At 42.7% G+C, this 20,839-nt stretch overlaps 1 protein-coding gene across 1 annotated transcript; it reads right to left on the bottom strand.

Annotated features, from left to right (window-relative positions):
• Positions 1 to 8,627: 8,627 nt before the first annotated feature.
• LOC120052227 lies at positions 8,628 to 16,026 on the bottom strand. The gene is made up of 5 exons (XM_038999051.1): positions 15,544 to 16,026; positions 15,063 to 15,199; positions 13,933 to 14,853; positions 8,886 to 8,997; positions 8,628 to 8,740 (listed from the first exon to the last, which is right to left on the bottom strand). The coding sequence occupies exons 1-5, from the start codon at positions 15,818 to 15,820 to the stop codon at positions 8,628 to 8,630; spliced, it is 1,560 nt and encodes a 519-aa protein (XP_038854979.1). The 5' UTR covers positions 15,821 to 16,026.
• Between the last annotated feature and the right edge of the window lie 4,813 nt (positions 16,027 to 20,839).

The raw sequence follows: 20,839 nt of genomic DNA on the forward strand, positions 1-20,839 counted from the left end.
CTGTAGTTTCCTCCGCAATGCCCTGTTTTCTTTCTGGCTTTGAGTTATTTCCAAACGAAACACTGCATAGTCGTCGTCGACGAGTTTACAGACCTCTGCCACGGCTGCATTCGCTAGCACCTCCATGATGGAGGCTATTTGAGTGTGAAAAACCATAGCAGCTAGTTAGCTAGCCCTACCTAGATAACACCTATCAACTAAGTCCAGTCTCCAGCGCGAATTAAACACTACCTGGGGTAAATGTGCAGTTAAATGAGTCATATTTTGACTTCCATTCTGTTCATAAACGTCTAAATAAAGACGCTAACGTGGAAATTGTTCTTGGTCATTGTTTACTTCCGTTTACACGGAATATAAGTTGTTATTGGTTGGCGTCATAGGTCAAAGGGTGTGGCTAAATAAAAACGGAATTTGCGCTGTTCTTCAAAATATGCAGTGATGGAAAAAGTACTCAATTGCCATACTTTCGTAAAAGTAAATGCTATATATCAAATTCCTTATATTAAGCAAACCAGACAGCACGACTTTCTTATTTTTATTTATGGACAGACGGGCACACTCCAACACTCAGATATAATTTACAAATGCAGTATTTGTGTTTAGTGATTCCGCCAGATCAGAGGCAGTAGGGATGACAACGCCTTGTATTGATAGGTGCAAGAATTGGACGATATTGCTGTCCTGTCTGAGCATTCTAAATTTAAGAAGTACTTTTTGACGTCATGAAAAATGTATGGGAGTAAAAAGTACATATTTTCTTTAGTAATGTAGTGGAGTAAAAGTTGTCAAATATACATTGTAAAGTACAGACCCCCAAAAACTACTCAAGTAGTACTTTATAGTATTTTAATAACTGTTTTACACCACTGGAAATGGGGTACTGCTTATTACATTACACATCCAACCTCTTCAACGATTGTGTATTATATTGACAAGCTATTCAAGATAGTCTTTCTAAAAATGGAAAGACTTGTCCTTAGATGGAAGGGAGGAGGCGAGATCAGGTGGGAACATTATAGCTAATGTGACGGCAGATGCAAGTGCGAACAACAGGCCATAGAGAGAGATCAAAGTTTATTGGTTTGTGTACACAATTTAGCAAATGATATAGTGAGCACAGCGAAATGCTTATGTTATTAGCTCCTAACAATGCAGTAAAATGTCAAACAAGTACACAAATAATAGAATAAAAAACAAAATAGAGGATTGATGGTGCTTTCAAGATAACTGGGGAAAAAACGGTCAAATCATGACGTTAGTGATCTAAAGGTTGAAAAGTCAGAGCACTAGAAGAGGCCCGAGTTCCCAGACTTGGAATTCCAAGTTGGATGACTGCTCAAAACGATTTTTTCCCAGTCTGAGCTCATTTCATTCTGAGTTCTCAGTCTTCTTGAACGCTCTGAAGTGTACAGTCTGAGATTTCCGAGTTCCCAGTTGTTTTGAACGTGGCGTCAACTTGGTATCTGTGCTATTATAGCGTATGTTTTTAGTCTATGGCAGCGCCATTGAGGCTATCTCCATTTTAAAGTAGTACATTTTCTTCTTAATTGGCTAATTGCTCCCAACTCATAGGAATCCCTACCCAGTTGACTTCTTTAAAAATGGTGGAAGCCTTCAATGGCAATGTCCATGCTAAAATGGATTATATCCATGATGAGTCCTCTCTCTGACAACAGGCACAACTCTAATTTGACATAGTTTTTGGGTAAGTTGACGAAATGCCACGTGGGTCCACCCATCAGTGCATTCGTAACCTAATAATTACGAAACTGATATTCAGTCAAATAAGCCTCATGTAGCAAATTAGCAATTACATTTTTGTTGACTGAATTCAACACCCATCAAAATCTAAAAATAACATTTTATTTGTGGCATTCGCCGAATACAACCGGTGTATACTTTACTGTGAAATGCTTGCTTACGATCCCTTCCCAACGATGCTGAGTTTAAAAATAAAATAGTAACAAGAGGGGAAAAAATAATTTACCTCCATACAAAAATGTCTCACTTTGTGGACTTATTTTCATGAACAGATTTAGCCTCGTCCTCTCTGGTATCTTTTAAACTCAGAGCAGAGTTGTTTAGAAAGATTACTATAAATGACCTAAAAATAATTTTAAAAAGAGGGACATTATATTTGCTATGAATAGAACATAGGCAAAACCAGATTTAGAGGGGAAATATAGTGTTACACTTCAATGACAGTGTTTTGGCTATGCCAGCACACCAAACAACAAGTATGTATAATGTGAGAAAGACAGCATGCCCAGATGCTCAACTGAGGGATTTAGTCATCCAAAAAAAACTCTCTCTAAGACACTTCACATGATGACTATAATATGTCAGCTAAATCCACAATGCTACGACTTCTCCCCATTGTGGACACTTATGTCTGGTAAGCTTAGTCAGGAAGGAGAAGCTCTTGTAACTGTCACGATCGTCTTGATGAGGAAGAGTGGACCAAGGCGCAGCGTGATACAAATACATCTTCTTTCATTAGAGAAGACGAAACACGAAACGAACACTTTTACAAATACTAAACAAAACAACAGTGAAGCTACAAACGAAAGTGCATACACAAGCTACTAACGTTAGACATAGACAATTACCCACAACAGCCTAATGCCTATGGCTGCCTTAAATATGGCTCCCAATCAGAGACAATGAAAGACAGCTGTCTCTGATTGAGAACCACTCAGGCAACCATAGACATACCTAGACACCTACACTGAACACAACCCCATAAACTACAAAACCCCCTATACAATACAACCACCCAAGATGAGACAAATACACACAAACATCCCCCCTGTCACACCCTGACCTAACTAAAATAATACAGAAAACAAAGATAACTAAGGCCAGGGCGTGACAGTAACATAGTTTGCACTTGAAGGGAATGTCCTTGGTGTGAACGGTCTGTTGCTTCTTCACATAGGTTGCCTAAGTAAAGCTCTTCCCACACGTGGGGCAGCTGTACGGCTTGTCTGCGTCCGTCCTAATGCTCGACTCCAACGTTGAGACCCAATTACACCAGAGGTAGAAGCAGGAGTCACCACCCTCAGGTGGTTAATCTTTCAGCTCCCTCCTTGACCTCTTGCCATTGTTTGGATGTTGTTGGAATTGTGTGTTGTGTTATAGGCTAGGTACCTCTCGTGGTGAACACCCATCCTGACCCTGTCTGTATCGGTGCGGTAGCCATGAGGTAGCTGAGGATAGCTAGACCCAGGTCCAAGCCCAGGCTTTCTATGAACTGAGACACTAGGCACTTCCTGAAAGACTACCACCAGAGGGTCTCCCACCACTCTCTGTGAAGTCTGAAGCCCAGGGTGACCTGCTCTGTTCATCATGGATACTGTGGTGTTTGTATCATAGGAACAGGAGGGTCTATCTCTATCAGGCCCTGCTTCATCCTTGCACTGAGACTGTGAAGAGAAGGGTCTGGGCTGCAGACTGGATCCCTGACTGGAGCCTCTGTCTCTGATGACCACCAGGACTGAGGTTGTTCAGTACACCTGTCCATTGTTCTGTGTGGTGGTGATGGAGTCTTTATCCCTCATGGTTTGTATTTTTATTTATTATGGATCCCCATTAGCTGGAGTCCAGCAAAATTAAGGCGGTTTATACAATTTAAAAAACATTACAATACATTTACAGACAACACACTGTGTGCCCTCAGGCCCATACTCCACAACTACCACATATCTACAGTACAAAATCCATGTGTACGTGTTCGTACGTTATCATGTGTGTGTATGCATGTGTCTATGCCTATGTTTGTTGCTTCACAGTCCCCGCTGTTCCATGAGGTGATTATTATTTTTTTAATCTGTTTTTTAAATCTAATTTTACTGCTTGCATCATTTACTTGATGTGGAATAGAGTTCCATGTAGTCATGGCTCTATGTTGTACTGTGCTCCTTCCAAAGTCTGTTCTGGACATGGGGATTGTGAAGAGACCTTTTGTGGCATATGCATGGATGTCCGAGCTGTGCGCCAGTAGTTCAAACAGACAGCGCGGTGCATTCAACATGTCAATACCTCTCATAAATGCAAGTAGTGATGAACTCTATCTTTCCTCCACTTTGAGCCAGGAGAGATTGACATCCATATTACTAATATTAGCTCTCTGTGTACATCCAAGGGCCAGCTGTGCTGCCCTGTTCTGAACCAATTGCAATTTTCCTAAGTCCTTTTTTGTGGCACGACTGAACAGCAGTCCAGGTGCTATAACTATGGCCTGTAGGATCTTCCTTGTTGATAGTGCTGTTAAGAAGGTAGAGCAGCGCTTTATTATGGACATACTTCTCCCCATCTTAGCTACTGTTGTATCAATATGTTTGACCATGACAGTTTACAATCCAGGGTAAGTCCAAGCAGTTTAGTCACCTCAACTTGCTCAATTTCCACATGATTTAGTTGAGGTTTAGGGTTAAGTGAATGATTTGTCCCAAATACAATGCTTTTAGTTTTAGAAATATTTAGGACTAGCTTATTCCTTGCCACCCACTCTGAAACTAACTGCAACTCTTTATTAAGTGTTGCAGTAATATCAGTCGCTGTATGAGCTGACGTGTATAGTGTTGAGTCATCCGCATACATAGACACTCTGGCTTTCCTCAAAGCCAGTGGCAATTCATTAGTAAAGATTGAAAAGGGTAATGGGCCTAGACAGCTGCCTTGGGGAATTCCTGATTCTACCTGAAATATGTTGAAGAGGCTTCCATTTAAGAGCACCCTCTGTGTTCTGTTAGACAAGTAACTCTTTATTCACAATATAGCAGGGGGTGTAAAACCATAACACAAGTTTTTCCAGCAGCAGACTATGATCGTTAATGTCAAAAGCCGAAGTGAAGTCTAACAAAACAGCCCCCACAATATTTTTATCATCAATTTCTCTCGCCAATCATCAGTCATTTGTGTAAGTGCCGTGCTTGTTGAGTGTTCTTCCCTATATGTGTGCTGAAAGTCTGTTGTAAATTTGTTTACTAGAAAATAGCATTGTATCTGGTCAAACACCATTTTTCCCTAAAGTTTACTAAGGGTTGGCAACAGGCTGATTGGTTGGCTATTTGAGCCAGTAAAGGGGGCTTTACTATTCTTAGAATGAGGGAATGACTTTAGCTTCCCTCCAAGCCTGGGGGCACACACATTCTAGTAGGCTTAAATTTAAAATATGGCAAATAGGAGTGGCAATATCGTCCGCTATTATCCTCAGTAATTTTCCATCCAAGTTGTCAGACCCCGGTGGTTTGTCATTGTTGATAGACAACAATAAAAAAATGTACCTCTTCCACACTAACTTTACGGAATTTTAAATTACGGTGCTTATCTTTCATAATTTGGTAAGATATACTTGGATGTGTAGTGTCAGCATTTATTGCTGGCATATCATGCCTAAGTTTGCTAATCTTGCCAATGAAAAAAATCATTAAAGTAGTTGGCAATATCAGTTGGTTTTGTGATGAATGATTTAGTGAATGGAGTTGACTTTGCCTTTTTTCCCCAAAATGTCATTTAAGGTGCTCCAAAGGTTTTACCTATCATTCTTTATTTAATTTATCTTTGTTTCATAGTGTAGTTACTCCTTTTATTCAGTTTAGTCACATGATTTGTCAATTTGCAATAAGTTTGCCAATCAGTTGTGGAGCCAGACTTATTTGCCATTCCTTTTGCCTCCTCCCTCTCAACCATACCATTTTTCAATTCCTCATCAATCCACGGGGATTTAAGTTTGTTGTCATTTTCTTAATAGGTACATGCATATTAACAACTGGAATAAGCAATTCCATAAATGTGTCAAGTGCAGTGTCTGTTTGCTCCTCATTACACACCACGGACCAACAGATATTCTTTACATCAGTAACATAGGAATCACTACAAAACTTCTTGTATGACCTTATACATTATATTAGGCCCAGCCTTTGGAACTTTGGTTTTCCTAGATATGGCTACTATATTGTGATCACTACATCCGATGGATCTGGATACTGCTTTCAAGCAAATTTCTGCAGCATTTGTAAAGATGTGATCAATACATGTTGATGATTTAATTCCTGTGCTGTTTGTAACTACACCGGTAAGTTGACTGATAACCTGAACCAGGTTGCAGGCACTGGTTATCATATGTGTTGATTCAAGAATTAAGTATAATGTTTTGTTTCAACTGATATACAGAACTCAGTCACTGCAATGACACAAAAATAACCAAGTCAGTCAGCACAGAATACATTTTGTATTTAATTTCAACAATGTACTTTTACTGCACAAAACTATACCTGTGACAAGTAGAATAACTTTTCTCACTATGGTAACACTTTACATTTTCTGTAAATCTGGTACCCTCACTTTGATAAAATTTATTTTTGAATACTTTGGAGAAGGTTTAACATGACATACATCTTCAGTACTTCATATCAAGTAAACATGAATTAAGGCACTATCATTTCCTCATTATAAAACACCATCATCAAACAACAGGACAAGGTTGTCACTTTTCATCAGTGAAACATTTTTACAGACACCATCCATCACCATATCATCTACTCTGCCTCATCATACTCATTCTTTCTTCAGTTCACCTCATCCAGTTCCCTATAGAGTACCACAGTATGAGTCATAATACCCATATAACCTAGCGGTCAAACAAGTACATTTTTCCAGTTGTTTTTCCACCATTCATTTTCCCCATAGGGGATTTAAGAACCACTACAAATAAGGGCTGTGTTTCGTGTAGGCTTACCCTGACGTGACGTTTTGATAACTGTAAATCTCTCTAGGAGAAGGTGATTTTTATCAATATATTTGCCTGTATTTAACCCCCCAAAATAAAATGCTAATTTACTGCTAATGTGGCTATCATAAAGAACTACAAATGCCATGATGATCTGGACGAGACTGCTGAATTGAGGCAAAGGTAAGAATCTCTGGATTAACTATCTAATGTTAGCTAAATTTAGTCATGAATAAATTGGCTATATTTCTTTAAATGTACAATTCTGTGCACTGTCTTCTGCAAGTTTTAAAGGGACACAAACCAATTAGCAAAGGTGTCAGCTAGAGATGGCTTTGCAGGGATTTGTAGTCTTGCATGATGTCTACTTTGATGCTAATTAGCATTTTAGAATCTGAGAGTAAATAGAGCTGAATATATTGATGAAATTCACCTTGTCCGAGAGAGATTTACATGGTTATCAAAACGTCACCCCACGGTAAGCCTACACTGTCACGACCGTCAAAAGGAGCAGACCAAGGCGCAGCGTGGTATGCGTACATTCTTCTTTATTAAAAGAATGAACACTGAACAAAACGTGAAGCTATACAAATGAGTGCTGAGAGGCAACTACACATAGACAAGAACCACGAACACAAAAGGGAAAATGGCTACCTAAATATGATCCCCAATCAGAGACAACGATAAACAGCTGCCTCTGATTGGGAACCATATCAGGCCACCATAAACCTACACATCACCTAGACCTACATACCCTAGACTTACAAAAACCCTAGACAATACAAAACCCCTAGACAATACAAAAACTAGCATACCCACCCTCGTCACACCCTGACCTAACCAAAATATAAAGTAAACATAGATATCTAAGGTCAGAGCGTGACATACACAAAACACAGGCCTTATTTTAAGTATTTCTAAAATCCTCTATGGGAAAAATGAATGGTGGGGAAATGATTGCAACCATTTCCCTGTTTGACCGCTAGGTTTTATGGATATTATGACACCTCCACTGTGGGGCTCTATATATCCAAAACAGAATGAACTACAAACACACTAGTACTGCATTAAATGTCACTATACATGGGCCATGTGCATTTTCTTCTGGTGTATCCTGAGGTAGCTCCTCTCTCAGAACCTTTTTCTGCAGTGCATACATACGAACGGCCTCTCTCCAGTGTGGACCTTCAGGTGTATATTTAGCTGGTGGGAGAACCTATCCTCACACTGGGGACAGCTTTAGGATTTCTCCCCTATGTGGACCATTTGGTACCTCTTCAGTTGGCCAGCCTGGGCGAAGCACAAGTGACACTGGGTAAAGATGAAGGGTATCTCCCATGTGTGGATCCTCTGGTGGATCTCCACCTTTAGGGGGCAGCTGAAGGCTTCCCCACAGAATGAACATGGGAAGCGCTTCTCTTTACCACCGAATCTGCTGATAGCGTTACAACTATTGACATTTGTCAATGGTCTTGTGTAGCCATTTAGAGTTGAGACACTGGCATTGTCTGAGGTCTGGTTTAACATTAGGAGACTGTGAGGAGGACAACGACCAGGGAGTGTCTGTGTTGTCGCAGGGTCCATGTTTCAGTTGATAGATCCTATAGAAGGCAGGCTGAAGGCAGCACCTGTTAGGGGGTTAACCTGAGGTGCCATCAGTCTCTCTGAATCACAACTATAGGGTCAGAACGAAGCATCGCTAGCCGAGTCTGTGTCTGTTCTCTCCAGCCGCATACGGACATATCCCCGTCCCCGCAGACCAAATTTTCACCTTGCCCTGGTAAACAGCCAGTCTGTTGTCATGGAAACCAAGTTCGGTTGTTGTTTTGTGGTTAACAGTGTTGTTCCCCAGCCCAGAATTGAGGACGCTGTCCCATCCATTGACCTCTACTATTTAGCCTCTGATCTTGGCCTGCTCAGTAATGTTGTCCCCTGGGATCTTGGCTAAACCTGTCTTGGAATCCAAGATGGCCACCCAGTGTCCTCTGTTAGCCTCCAGCCAACCACCTGCAGGAAGAGATTCCAAAATAGACTTTATAAGCATGGCAGTGAAAAGTCTACATATGGAGTTTTATGGAAAAAAATAGCCAGCTGCATCACTATTCCCATTGAAGTATATCTATTATGTTCTGTATATGTATGTCTCCCTTACCTTGCTCCTCCATCTTTAGTCCACTCAGCAGATCAATGCTCTCTGGTCCGTTGTCTGTTGTCTCCTCTTTGACTAGCAGCAGATCAGCCTTCCCATCCTCCAAGTCTACTGACTGTAAGAGGTACAGAGTGAGAGGATGTTGGATCAAGAAATATGATATGAGCACCCTGCTATGGAGAATCTTCTCATTGGGCAAGGAAAAAAAAGGTAAGGGTGTAGATCAGAAAACCAGTCAGTATCTGGTGTGACCACCATTTGCCTCATGCAGTTTATACATCTCCTTCGCATAGAGTTGATCAGACTGTTTATTGTGGCCTGTGGAAGGTTGTTCCACTCCTCTTCAAATACTGTGCGAAGTTGCTGGATATTGGCGGGAACTGGAACACGCTATCATACACATCAATCCAGAGCATCCCAAACATGTTCAATGGGTGACGTGTCTGGTGCGTATGCAGGCCATGGAAGAACTGGGACATTTTCAGCTTCCAGGAATTGTGTACAGATCCTTGCGACATGGGGCAGTGCATTATCATGCTGAAACATGAGATGATGGTGGCTGACGAATGGCACGACAATGGAGCTTGTCTCAGGAGCTTGACTCAAGAGCTTGTCAAAGTATCTCTGTGCATTCAAATTGCCATCGATAAAATGCAATTGTGTTTGTAACTTATGACTGGCAATACCATAACCCCAACACCACCATGGTGCACTCTGTTCACAACGTTGACATCAGCAAACCGTTCGCCAACACGACGCCATACACGTGGTCTGCGGTTGTGAACCGTTTGGATGAACTGCCAAATTCTCTAAAAACGACATTGGAGACGGCTTATGGTAGAGAAATTAACATTTAATTCACTGGCAACAGCGCTGGAGGACATTCCTGCAGTCAGCATGCCAATTGCACGCTCCCTCAACTTGAGACATCTGTGACATTGTGTTGTGCGACAACCACACATTTTAGTGGCCTTTTGTCCCAGCACAAGGTGCACCTGTGTAATGATTATGCTGTTTAATCAGCTTCTTGATATGCCACACCTGTCAGTTGGATGGATTATCTTGGCAAATGAGAAATGGTCAATAACAGGGATGTAAAGAAATGTGTGCACAACATTTTAGAGAAATAATCTTTTTGTGCATATGTTACATTTCTGGGGTCTTTTATTTCAGCTCATGAAACCAACACTTTACATGTTGTGTTAATATTTTTGTTCAATATGTATTGGTTATAACTGTCATGCTTATGCAGAATAGCATGAGATCAGATGTGATGTACACTAAAGAATCTCAATGAGAAAAGTATTTGAATTAAGTCCCATTTTGTGTTTATTAAACATAAACAAGTTTTAAACAAACCATATGAAAACCACACACACATATGTCTTTACTACAAATCTGCATGATAAACTGCATAAATGTTATCAATAAAAGGTGTCCTGGGGGAAAAAAACAAGTAGTTGAATGGAAGTAATAAAAAAGGCATTTGTGATCATTATAGCCTACACAGTACAAACACAATATGTAACAGACTTTTTAGGCGTACAGTGCATATAGAAAGTCTACACCACCTTTAACTTTTTTTCACATTTTGCTGCCTCAAAATTAAATATGAAAAGGGATTACATTACAATTTCCTGCAGATCTACACAACCATCTCCAAATTTTCAAGTAAAAGAAAGTTATAGAACATTATAGAACAAGTCTCCACCCGCATCAGTTAATACTTAGTGGAAGCACATTTTGGCTGCCATTACAGCTGTGAATAATTTGGAATAAGATTCTACCGACTTCGCACAACACTATATCCATTGTTGTCAAAATTGGGAATCATTGGACAGCCATATTCAAACCTTGTCTCCGATTTTTTAAAAGCTGATTTAAGTCACTATACTGAGACTAGATCACTCAGGAACTCTCAACACCTCTGTGTAACTGTCCCACAGAAAAATAAAACCCTATCCCAGGGTTTTCAGAAGACTGAGGTGAGTTTCTTTTTTCGTTTCATATTTATTTTGATCATAAATTCCCTAGTCCCTGCCGGTGACATAACCATAACATGATGCTGCCATCACAATACTTGAAATACAAAGAGATCAACAACATTGCACTTACATTACATTTTTGGCCTGAATTTTTTTTTTAAAGAGGGTTGTCTCAAATCCAATACAACAGAATGAAGCCCTCTCTATTTAAGTATTGTGGTGGCAGCATCATGTTATGGGTATGCTTGTCATCGGTAGGGACTGAGGAGTTTGTCAGGATCAGTGGTGTAAAGTACTTAAGTAAAAATACTTTAAAGTACTACTTAAGTAGTTTTTTGGGGTATCTGTACTTTACTATTTATATTTGACAACTTTTACTACATTCGTAAAGAAAATAATGTACTTTTTACTCCATACATTTTCCCTAACACCCAAAAGTACTTGTTACATTTTGACAGGAAAATGGTCCAATTCACACACTTATCAAGAGAACATCCCTGGTCATCCCTACTGCCTCTGATCTGGCACACTCACTGAACACAAATGCTTTGTTTGTAGTAAGCCCCTGGCTCCCTGTAAATAAATAAAAAACAAGAATGTGTGAATTAGAAATTAACACTTTTACTCAAGTAGTATTTTACTGGGTGACTTAATTTTACTTGTCATTTTCTATTAAAGTATCTTTACTTTTATTCAAGTATGACTTGTACTTTTTCCACCACTGGTCAGGAACAAAACAAATATCAAAGGAGCTACAGTGCCTTTGGAAAGTATTCAGACTCCTTGACTTTACACATTGTTACGTCACAGCCTTATTCTAAAATGGATTACATAAAAAAGAAAATCCTCAATACTCCATAATGATGAAGCGAAAACCTTTTTTAAAATTTTGCAAATGTATTACATTTTTTAAAACAAAATACCTTATTTACATAAGTATTCAGACCCTTTGCTATGAGACTCGAAATTGAGCTCAGGTGCATCCTGTTTCCATTGATCATCCTTGAGATGTTTCTACAACTTGATTGGAGTCGACTTGTGGTAAATTCAATTGATTGGGCATGATTTGGAAAGGCACACGCCTGTCTATATAAGGTCCCACAGTTGACAGTGCATGGCAGAGCAAAAACCAAGCCATGAGGTCGAAGGAATTGGCCGTAGAGCTCCGAGGCAGGATTGTGTCGAGGCACAGATCTGGGGAAGGGTACCAAAAAAATGTCTGCAGCATTGAAGGTCCCCAAGAACACAGTGGCCTCCATCATTCTTAAATGGAAGAAGTTTGGAACCACCAAGACTCTTCCTAGAGCTGGCCGCCCGGCCAAACTGAACAATCTGGGGAGAAGGCCTTCATCAGGGAGGTGACCAAGAACCTGATGGTCACTCTGACAGAGTTCCTCTGTGGAGATGGGATAACCTTCCAGAAGGACAACCATCTCTGCAGAACTCCACCAATCAGGCCTTTTATGGTAGAGTGGCCAGAAGGAAGCTACTCCTTAGTAAAAGGCACATGACAGCCCACTTGGAGTTTCCAAAAAGCATCTAATGGACTCTCACACCATGAGAAACAAGATTTTCTGTCCTGAATGCCAAGCGTCACATCTGGAGGAAACCTTGCACCATTTTTCAGCAGCAGGAACTGGGAGACTAGTCAGGATCGGGGGAAAGATGAAAAGAGCAAAGTACAGAGATGATGAAAACCTGCTCCAGAGCGCTCAGGACTTCAGACGCGGGCGAAGGTTCACCTTCCAAAAGTACAACGACCCTAAGCACACAGCCAAGACAACACAGGAGTTGCTTCGGGACAAGTCTGAATGTCTTTATTTTTAATTTTATCCCCTTTTCTCCCCAATTTTCGTGGTATCCAATCGCTAGTAATTACTATCTTGTCTCATCGCTACAACTCCCGTACGGGCTCGGGAGAGACGAAGGTCGAAAGCCACGCGTCCTCCGAAGCACAACCCAACCAAGCCGCACTGCTTCTTAACACAGCGCGCCTCCAACCCGGAAGCCAGCCGCACCAATGTGTCGGAGGAAACACTGTGCACCTGGCCCCCTTGGTTAGCGCGCACTGCGCCCGGCACGCCACAGGAGTCGCTGGAGCGCGATGAGACAAGAATATCCCTACCGGCCAAACCCTCCCTAACCCGGACGACGCTAGCCCAATTGTGCGTCGCCCCACGGACCTCCCGGTCGCGGCCGGCTGCGACAGAGCCTGGGCGCGAACCCAGAGACTCTGGTGGCGCAGCTAGCACTGCGATGCAGTGCCCACTGCGCCACCCGGGAGGCCCCAAGTCTGAATGTCATTGAGTGGTCCAGCCAGTGCCCGGACTTGAACCCGATCGAACATCTCTGGAGACCTGAACATAGCTGTGCAGCGACGCTCCCCATCCAACCTGACAGAGCTTGAGCGCATCTGCAGAGAAGAATCTGAGAAACTTCCCAAATACAGGTGTGCCAAGTTTGTGGTGTCATACCCAAGAAGACTTGAGGCTGTAATTTCTGCCAAAGGTGTTCAAAAAAGTACTGAGTAAAAAGGTCTGAATACTTATGTAAATGAGATATTTCAGTTTCTTTTTAATACAAATACATACATTTATAAACCTGGTTTTGCTTTGTCATTATGGGGTATTGTGTGTAGATTGAGGGAAAACAACAATTTAATCAATTTTAGAATAAGGCTGTAACGTAACAAAATGTGGAGAAAGTCAAGGGGTCTGAATACCTTCCAAATGCACTGTAGTCACTGTATATACACTATGCCTTATATATCACACAATATCTGGATATAATATTCTACCCAGGAATATCCAAATGCATCTGTGGATATTTTCTGATGACAACTAAAATGAATCTTTGTCTTTTGATATAAAAGTGTTTGTTAGAGTGGAGTGTTTTTTCTGCTGGTGTAACCTGAGGTAGCTCTTCTCTGAGAACCTCTTTCCACAGTGCGCACAGGCGAAGGGCCTCTCTCCCGTGTGGACTCTCTGGTGCCTCTTCAGGTCACCAGCCTGGGCGAAGCGCATGTGGCACTGGGTACAGCTGAAGGGTTTCTCCCCTGTGTGGACCCTCTGGTGCCTCTTCAGGGTGCATGCCTGGGCGAAGCGCATGTGACACTGGGTACAACTGAAGGGTTTCACCCCTGTGTGGACCCTCTGGTGGATGTCCACCTTCTGGGGGCAGCTGAAGCCTTTGTTACAGAACATGCAAAGGAACCGTTTCTCTTTACCATTGCCTGATATGGCTCCCTCTCCACGCGCCTTGGTCATTTGTTCCCTGTGTGAATCGGAGGGCCCCATCGACATGGATAATGGATCGTGTGTAAACGTGTGTAAAGGGGAGTGGGTCATGACATTTAGATTTGTCTCCAAGCTTTCCCTGTAGTCTAAGAAGTCAATGGTGTTGCCTTGTGAGTGTCCTTCTCCTAAGTGAGTTTCGTATGCATTCCATGTCAGAGGAGCGTCGCCCTCCACTTTCACAGTCACCTCATCTACGACCAGGCTCTCCCCTTTCTTATCTAGGCACCCTTCAGAGTATCCACTACTACTGTACTGGTTCCAGTCCACTTTCATAGGATTAGTCTGTGCATCAAATACCACAGGCATGTCACCAGGTATCATCTCTGTAGTGTATGAACAGGATGGATCATTGACAGTCTGTAAAGTGTCACCTGAGTCCCGATGGGACAGAACAGTCCTCGGGCTTGTGTTGCCATAAAGTAAATACTCTGAGCTTGGAGCAGGAGGACAGCCCAGTCGGTTCAGCCCCGTTAAGGTCTTGGTGTCTGTCTCTGACTTGAGGATGGCATTCAGCGTTCCACTGACCATGATGCTGCATCGGGTCCTTGATTGATCTTGGGCGGTGGTGGGGTTCTCCGTGGCAACAGGGGGCGCTCCAGCCGCTCCAGTCTGGATGTCTCTACTGTGTCGTGGGTCCACCTCTCCTTCAGACTCTTCCTGCTTGACCCCAGGACCTGCAGCCTCTGCAGACTGACAAAAGAAGAGAGGAGGTTATTACCGGTACATGGGTTGAATTGGATAACAATGTCATGGGGAAGTCTCACAAGCTCCCTTATGGCAGATAAATAAGGATGTACATGTAAGCAAGTGAATAACTGAGAGGAGCCTTTCTGAAATAAACTGTCCACATTTGATTTACAAAGTAACTGTACTTTTTTATGTAACACTATTATACTAACCTCTATAACATGATGGGTTGCATTTCCTATTCCCTCATCAACAGTGATTGGTTGGTCATCTCTCCATGTATTTTGTCCCGCTGGCTTCACAAAGTTTCTGTGGCCTCCAGTGTGATGTCCTTCACCTGAGAGAGTGACTGGGGGAAAAGAGGTGGTTAGGTATATTGTATACTATTGACACAGTCTAGAATTGGCAAGGATGTAAGGTAACACTTCTCAACCTCTTAATATACTATTTATAGATCGATGTATTGTGTTCCATGCATCACATTGTTTTCATTTAGTAAATAACCGGAAATGCAGTAAATCAATAATCTGGTTAGAATATGATATCGTGTCTATGTGCAAGATAGCCAATTAATCAGGTGAATTATATCCAAAAACTGACCAAGACCCAACACATATGAAGAGGGGAACGGGGCGACAGGCACTGAGCTCTATATAAAAGGAGACACCCCGCGCAACCTCCGCCAAAATGTACCTTTTGCCTTTCCTCTGTATCGGTCGAGGATCTTGACACTGGGACTGGCGAGGACGCGCTCTCGCATGGTCCTGTCTGCTCTGTCCCGTGACACCTTAATTTCCAGTTGCTGTAGTTTCCTCCGCAATGCCTTGTTTTCTTTCTGGCTTTGAGTTATTTCCAAACGAAACACTGCATAATCGTCATCTACGAGTTTACAGATCTCTGCCACGGCTGCATTCGCTAGCACCTCCATGATGGATGCCATTTGAGTGTGAAAAGCCATACAGTTAGCCATTTTTAGCTAACGTTAGCAGCTAGCTAGCGTTAACGTTACCTAGTTCACATCTACCTAATTCACATCCAAGTCCTGTCTCCAATGAAATTTAAAGAATACCTGGAGTAAGTGTGATGCTGTGCGGTTAAATTAATCTTATTTTGAGTTCTAACAACAATTAAAAAAGCTAACATGGAAATTGCTCTTGGTGACTGTACTTTCGTTTACTACGGTTTCTTCGCTTATGGTGTTATGGCGGTCCACAAACAACCGTTAGAGGTGCATGCCGCCACCTACTGTACTGGAGTGTGTAGTCATCACAGTTTACAAACTATAATAATACATAAACAAACATTAAGAAAAAACGAAACCTTCCTACCTTATCCTGTACTACTAAGAAAATAAAAAAGAGCCATACATGATCTTTGAGTCTTGGTCCACCCACCTTTAGACGGTGTATAAATGTCAGCCCTTGGACTCGCTGCCACACATATATCATAATGCCTCTAATCTTACATTTGGCCAGTGGAGGCTGGTGTGGGGAGCTATAGGAGGACGGGCTCATTGTAATGGCTGGAATGTAATGAATTGAGGGTATCAAACATATGGAAACCACATGTTTGACTCCGTTCCATTCATTCCACTCCAGCAATTACAATGAGCCTGATCTCCTATAGCTCCTCCCACCAGCCTCTACTGCATTCGGATTCACCTCTACCCAGTGGAGTGGGAATATCAATTATATATAGTTTTAAAGCTCTTTTGACTACCTGGTCTACTAGTACATTCCTGCCCATTCCCGTATGTTCCAAGATGGCGTGGCAGTGCGGACGTGTTTGTTGTTGTCCCGTGTAAATTTGATGTTCTTTTCGTCTTTTTTGTATTTATTTCAATATATTTCAATCACTTTTTTCATTTTTAAATTAAATATACCTTCAGCCAACCTGCTTCACGCAATGTGATACGGATCCGCTATTTTTAGACCTTATAGCTAGAACCTCCATCAGAAGCTAGCCAACAGAAGCTAACCAGCTAATTAGCTACTAGCTATTTAGTCATTGTTAGCCACTGCTAGCGGCCTTTACCTTTAGCTCAGACACCAGCCGCTTTTAGCCTGGATAATACCTGTCAGTCTTCACAGCGCAATATCAACCATGAGCATATCGGACTGCCTTTCTCCACTACATCATCAGATTCCTGCCGTAAGCTCTGGACCATTGCACCGGATCATCGCAGTTAGCTAGCTGCTACCGAGTGACCCAACCCTGAAGCTAGCCTTGAGCCAGGCCCATCTCCCGGACTGCTCAGTGGACCCTATGATCACTCGGCTACACAGCTGATGCCTCCCGGACTCTTCACTAACACGACTAAAAGCCACTACATCAACGGATTCCTGCCGTAAGCTCTGGACCTTTGCACCGGATCATCGCAGCTAGCTAGCTGCTACCGAGTGGCTATAGTGGCTAACGCCCTTGTCCCGAAGCTAGCACCAGTTAGCCTCGAGCCAAGCGCATCTCTAGCAAACGAAATTACTCCAGCTACAATACCTCTTTTACCAGTTGGCCTGGACCCTATGTCGACACGGAGCCCCACCAATCCATCACGTCTGGTCTGCTGACGTAATTCTGTCCGATGTGCCCTCAACCGGCCATAGCCGGACGTCGGTGAAGACACTTCTGCTAGCCCCGGCCTGCTAACTTTATGAATGCCGTGTCTCCCGCTCGCCTAGCGTAGTAACGACTACCTAACGACTTCCCTGTTTCATCTATTGCTGTTCATTGGACCCCATGATCACTTGGCTACATAGATAGCCTGCAAAGTTCTGTCATACTTTCCAGGTCTATGCCCAAACAGTTCGATCTTCTAATTTAAAAATGAATCTCTCCAGAAATAAGTCTCTTACTGTTGCCGCCTGTTATAGACCCCCCTTAGCTCCCAGCTGTGCCCTGGACACCATATGTGAATTGATTGCCCCCCATCTATCTTCAGAGTTCGTTCTGTTAGGTGACCTAAACTGGGATATGCTTAACACCCCGGCCGCCCTACATTCTAAGCTAGATGCCCTCAATCTCACACAAATTATTAAGGAACCCACCAGGTACAACCCTAAATCTGTAAACATGGGCACCCTCATAGATATTATCCTGACCAACTTGCCCTCCAAATACACCTCCGCTGTTTTCAATCAGGATCTCAGCGATCACTGCCTCATTGCCTGCATCCGTTATGGGTCCGCGGTTAAACGACCACCCCTCATCACTGTCAAACGCTCCCTAAAACACTTCTGCAAGCAGGCCTTTCTAATCGACCTGGCCCGGGTATCCTGGAAGGATATTGACATCATCCCGTCAGTAGAGGATGCCTGGTAGTTCTTTAAAAGTAATTCCCTCACCATCTTAAATAAGCATGCCCCTTTCAAAAAATGTAGAACTAAATGTAGAACTATAGCCCTTGGTTCACTCCAGACCTGACTGCCCTCGACCAGCACAAAACATCCTGTGGCATACTGCACTAGTATTAAAAAGTCCCCGTGATATGCAACTTTTCAGGGAAGTCAGGAACCAATACACACAGCCAGTTAGGAAAGCAAAGGCTAGCTTTTTCAAACAGAAATTTGCATCCTGTAGCTCTAATTACAAAAAGTTTTGGGACACTGTAAAGTCCATGGAGAATAAGAGCACCTCCTCCCAGCTACCCACTGCACTGAGGATAGGAAACACTGTCACCACCGATAAATCCACGACAATCGAGAATTTCAATAAGCATTTCTCTACGGCTGGCCATGCTTTCCTCCTGGCTACCCCAACCCCAGCCAACAGCTCTGCACCCCCCGCAGCTACTTGCCCAAGCCTCCCCTCCCTTCTCCTTCACCCAAATCCAGATAGCAGATGTTCTGAAAGTGCTGCAAAACCTGGACTAGTACAAATCAGCTGGGCTAGACAATCTGGACCCTCTCTTTCTAAAATTATCCGCCAAAATTGTTGTAACCCCTATTACTAGTCTGTTTAACCTCTCTTACATATCGTCCGAGATTCCTAAAGATTGGAAAGCTGCCACGGTCATGCCCCTCTTCAAAGGGGGTAACACTCTGGATCCAAACTGTTACAGACCTATATCCATTCTGCCCTTTCTTTCTAAAGTCTTCAAAAGCCAAGTTAACAAACAGATCACTGACCATTTCGAATCCCACCGTACCTTCTCCACTGTGCAATCCGGGTTCCGAGCTGGTCACGGGTGCACCTTAGCCACGCTCAAGGTACTAAACAATTTCATAACCGCCATCGATAAAAGTACTGTGCAGCCGTCTTCATCAACCTGGCCAAGGCTTTTGACTCTGTCAATCACCGTATTCTTATCAGCAGACTCAACAGCCTTGGTTTCTCAAATGACTGCCTCGCTTGGTTCACCAACTACTTCTCAGATAGAGTTCAGTCTTTCAAATCAGAGGGCCTGTTGTCCGGACCTCTGGCAGTCTATGGGGGTACCACAGGGTTAAATTCTCGGGCTGACTCTTTTCTCTGTATATATCAACGATGTCGCTCTTGCTGCCGGTGATTCCTTGATCCACCTCTACGCAGACGACACCATTCTGTATACATCTGGCCCTTCTTTAGACACTGAAACCTCAAAACGAGCTTCAAATGCCATACAACACTCCTTTTGTGGCCTCCAACTGCTCTTAAATGCTATTAAAACTAAATGCATGCTCTTCAACTGATCGCTGCCCGCACCCACCCGCCCGACTAGCATCACTACTCTGGACGGTTCTGACTTAGAATATGTGGACAACTACAAATACCTAGGTGTCTGGCTAGACTGTAAACTCTCCTTCCAGACTCATATTAAGCATCTCCAATCCAAAATGAAATCTAGAATCGGCATCCTATTTCGCAACAAAGCCTCCTCAACTCACGCTGTCAAACATACCCTCGTAAAACTGACTATCCTACCGATCCTCGATGTCATTTACAAAATAGCGTCCAACACTCTACTCAGCAAACTGGATGCAGTCTATCACAGTGCCATCCGTTTTGTCACCAAAGCCCCATATACCACCCACCACTGCGACCTGTATGCTCTCGTTGGCTGGCCCTCGCTACATATATTTGTCGCCAAACCCACTGGCTCCAGGTCATCTATAAGTCTTTGCTAGGTAAGCACCGCCTTATCTCAGCTCACTGGTCACCATAGCAACACCCACCCGTAGCACCAGCAGGTATATCTCACTGGTCATCCCCAATGCCAACACCTCCTTTGGCTGCCTTTCCTTCCAGTTCTCTGCTGCCAATGACTGGAACGAATTGCAAAAATCGCTGAAGTTGGAGACTTATATCTCCCTCACTAATTTTAAGCATCCGATCGCTGCACCTGTACACAGCCCATCTGTAAATAGCCCATCCAACTACCTACCTCATCCCCATATTGTTTTTGTAAACTTTTTTTTCTCTTTTTCACACCAGTATTTATACTTGCACATCATCATCTGCACATCTATCACGCCAGTGTTAATTTGCTAAATTGTAATTACTTCGCTGCTATGGACGATTTTTTGCCTTACCTCCTTACTCCATTTGCACACACTGTATATAGATTTTTCTATTGTGTTATTGACTGTACTGTTGTTTATCCCAAATCTAACTCTGTGTTGTTTTTTTGTCGCACTGCTTTGCTTTATCTTGGCCAGGTCACCGTTGTAAATGAGAACTTGTTCTCAACTGGCCTACCTGCTTAAATAAAGGTTAAATAAATTTAAAAGTAGGCAGAGACCCAGCAAAATCACACTACTACACCCAGTCTCCTGATTTTGTCTCCAATAGTTGGTCACTCCTATTACATTTGCCAGATGATACAACTATTCAATAGAGACAGGGAATTCCGTTTACTTCTTCTTTGAGTTTTTATTGGCAGACTACACCAAAAAGATGTATTGCCGCCATCTACTGGGTGAGGTGAAAACTGGGAGACTTTAAAGGGATAGTTCATGCTAAATCTATATATGGCTACAGCCATATTAGCATCGTCAGTTTTCATGAGTGGAAA

This window comes from Salvelinus namaycush, chromosome 8 (genome assembly GCF_016432855.1).
Source record: "Salvelinus namaycush isolate Seneca chromosome 8, SaNama_1.0, whole genome shotgun sequence".
Taxonomy (NCBI): Eukaryota; Metazoa; Chordata; class Actinopteri; order Salmoniformes; family Salmonidae; genus Salvelinus; species Salvelinus namaycush.